This window comes from Rhincodon typus, unplaced genomic scaffold (genome assembly GCF_021869965.1).
Source record: "Rhincodon typus isolate 14 unplaced genomic scaffold, sRhiTyp1.1 hic_rhity00004591, whole genome shotgun sequence".
NCBI classification, from domain to species: Eukaryota; Metazoa; Chordata; class Chondrichthyes; order Orectolobiformes; family Rhincodontidae; genus Rhincodon; species Rhincodon typus.
The window spans coordinates 1-3107 of NW_025970229.1; the positions used below are offsets into that span (position 1 = coordinate 1).

Here is a 3107-nt window from a genome sequence, read left to right on the forward strand (position 1 = left end):
CAAACATCTTAATTACCTCAGGACCTGACTATTTTAATGTTCTCCTGGCTGGCTTCCCATCCTTCACCTGCAAGGAACTTAAACTTAAACTCATATCAAACTCTGGTATTCTTGAGCCAACTTGCATCAAGTTCCACCTCCTGAGGACAGTGTGGTCACTGACCATCATCGATTCCTAGCTCAGCAAAGCCTTGGTTTTAAAATATTCATCCTTGTATGGCCTTTAACCTGCTCGCTCTCTGTAACATTCGCCAACTCTACAACACTAAGAACTCTGATGTTACTGTATCTGGCCTCTTCTGTGCTCCCTATTCCCTTTTCCCCAAAAAAAAGTGATACAAATTAATGATATAAAGAAAAAATTAAACAAGAGGTCTGCATTTGTTATGAATCAGCCACTATTCTACTGATAGTGTTTCATAAAACTGAAACATTGAACAAAGTTATTAAATTTGAATTGTCGGTTAATTTAGAATAATTAAATATACAGCTCATTGAAAGTCCTTTGCTTATTTCACGTCTTAATTTAAATTCACCAATGCTCCTTAGACAGCATGTTCCAAACGTATGACTACTACCATCTAGAAGGACAAGGGCAGCTGATACATGGAACCTGTAAATTCCCTTCCGAGCCAATCAGCCTGACTTGGAAATATATTGATATTCCTTTGGCTGGGTCAAGATTCTGGAACTCCCTGCTTCCGAGAACAATTTCTTCCAGGGCAATATGGTCAGGCCCAACCAACAAAGTCTACTTCCCCTGAATCAATTTTTTAAAATTGACTAATTTTAAAATCCCAATACAAATTGAATCCTGAAGAGTAAAATTCAGTGTTCATTCAACTTCTTGATCAACATCAGGAGCTAGGTAGGACAATCCTCTCCACCTGATTGCAATGGAGGCTGAGCAATTTTGAAACATACCAAGACTGGTCATCAAGATAAAATGCATGATCAAACATTTGAAAAAGTGGAACTTGAAAAACAAAAAGAAAAGCAAAAACAAGAAAAGGTTATGCCATGGAAATGTAACATCTTTAGAATCACAGAATCCCTACTGTGTGGAAGTAGGCTATTTGGCCCATCAAGTATCCCACCCAGACGATTCCCCTACACTATCCCATTAACCCAGCATTTCTCGCATCTAACCCACCTAAGCCTGCACATCCCTGGTTATTATGGGCAATTTAGCATGGCTAACCCACCTAACCTGCACACTTTGGACTGTGGGAGGCAACCAGAGCACCACACAGACATGGGGAGAATGTGCAAACTCCACACAGACAGTCGCCAGAGGGTGGAATTGACTGTGGGTCCTATGCGCTGTGAGACAGCAGTGTTAATCACTGAGCCACCTTCCTAACGTTCCATTACTTCCCCTACAGATTTGCTAAGCTGATGCATTCGAATTTTTGAGCACATACTACAGGTGAACTTGAACTTTTTTGAAGCATGAAAATCAATTTGAATTAACAGTAGATGACATACTAGCTGCATAATTTCCTACAATACCAGCTGCAAATTGTTTCTCAACCTCACAATTTTTGATGCTCCAGCCTGAATGTCATCTAGCATGTTGGTATTTAACATCTGTACCAACAGATGCTGATAGCATATAAATATGTGACAACAAAATCAATCCAACTCATAAAACCTTTATGTTTAAAAAGAAAAGGGCAAGCACCCCGGAGTCATTCCAAGATACTGATCTAATCACAGGATTTAGATGGTTGTTGTAAACCACTCATGATTTGGTTCTTGAAGCTTAACACATCTATACATAAATACCAAACTGCTAACCTGGAATCAGATATCATTAAACTCAATAAAACCTATTATGAATAACGAGACCAAATTATGAGCAGAAATTTTAATCCCTAAAATTTAGTACAAACTATGGATGAAAATATAGATAAATAATGTATACATCATTAGTTAAGTCACTCTGAATCCTTGGGTGCTTTATTAGAAATCATATTGAACCGTTTTATTTTACATCTGTGCGAAAGGCTTTCAAGTAGTCAATTCCTAACATTATAGCTCTGCCTCATTGCTTTTAATTTGTATTCAGCAATATCTTTGGACAATCATTTTCAGCACAGAAAACAAATGATAACTTACCATTATTTGCACAAGTGATGGTCAGCCAATCTACAGCCGAGTGGAACCCACTTCCTCTGATGTTTGACTCATCCTTCTCTGTCTTGAGTAAAACAACATCTATCGAGTGGGTACTCTCTTTCAGATAAGAATGGCTATGGACTATCACAAAGGGATCTCCAAGCTCTTGTTGGAACATTATCTGGAAGAGAAAGAGAATGGTCAGAAGATCAAAGGGTAGATTTAAACATTCTAAACCATTACAAGGTGCATCACCAAGCTTGATAAACTCTTCCTTGAAACTGAGCTGTTGCACAACAACTTTCAGACTTCTTCACTGAGATCTTAACAATTGCACGAAGGTGGAAACAATAAAGATTTTGCTGAAGCTTTTGAATAATTTGCAATGATTTGAGATTTCAGACACAGAGTAATATCACAAACAGGTCAGAAGCTTTAAGGGCAGAAACACCAAGACTTTCTTTCCTTGCACACAGAATCACTTACAGATTTTGCAGGCACTGACTTCTAACCTCTGAAAGGACTGAAGTACTCTAAACAGAGTTTACAAAGTTGTAGCGTCCTCTGAAAAATCTTTGGGTAGTACACTTTGCAAATACCAGTTCCAAAAAAAACGCTTACAAATATGGAATCAACTCATGGAGTGTGTGGCACAGGCTCTGGGTAACATAATCCTCACGAGATCAGAGTATCAGACTCAGCTCCTGGCCTTAATGTTGTGAAACACTCAAAGCAAAATAAACACCACAGTACACTATGAGCCAATTAGCCCGTTTCTGAATTATAGAATTTATGTAATTCTATGGCATGTCTGTAGACAAGTAGCAGTTTGAGCTTCTGTGTGAAAGCAACTTAAGTTTTCAAGGCTAGGATTTTATTTTAAATCAAAACAAAGCACTAAATGAACAAGAGATAGTAGGAACTGCAGATGCTGGAGAATCTGAGATAACAAGGTGTAGAGCTGGATGAACACAGCAGGCCAAGCA

The 3107-nt window shown here is 38.4% G+C and overlaps 1 protein-coding gene across 1 annotated transcript in view; it reads right to left on the reverse strand.

The window, feature by feature from the left end:
* Positions 1–924: 924 nt before the first annotated feature.
* The window catches only part of nudcd1 (NudC domain containing 1), a gene marked incomplete at both ends in the record, with an annotated part of 9100 nt that continues 6917 nt past the window's right edge, over positions 925–3107 (reverse strand). Inside the window, 2 exons of the mRNA XM_048593923.1 lie at positions 925–976; positions 2122–2302. Coding sequence (XP_048449880.1) covers positions 925–976; positions 2122–2302 — 233 coding nt within the window. The remainder of the gene's footprint in view (positions 977–2121; positions 2303–3107) is intronic.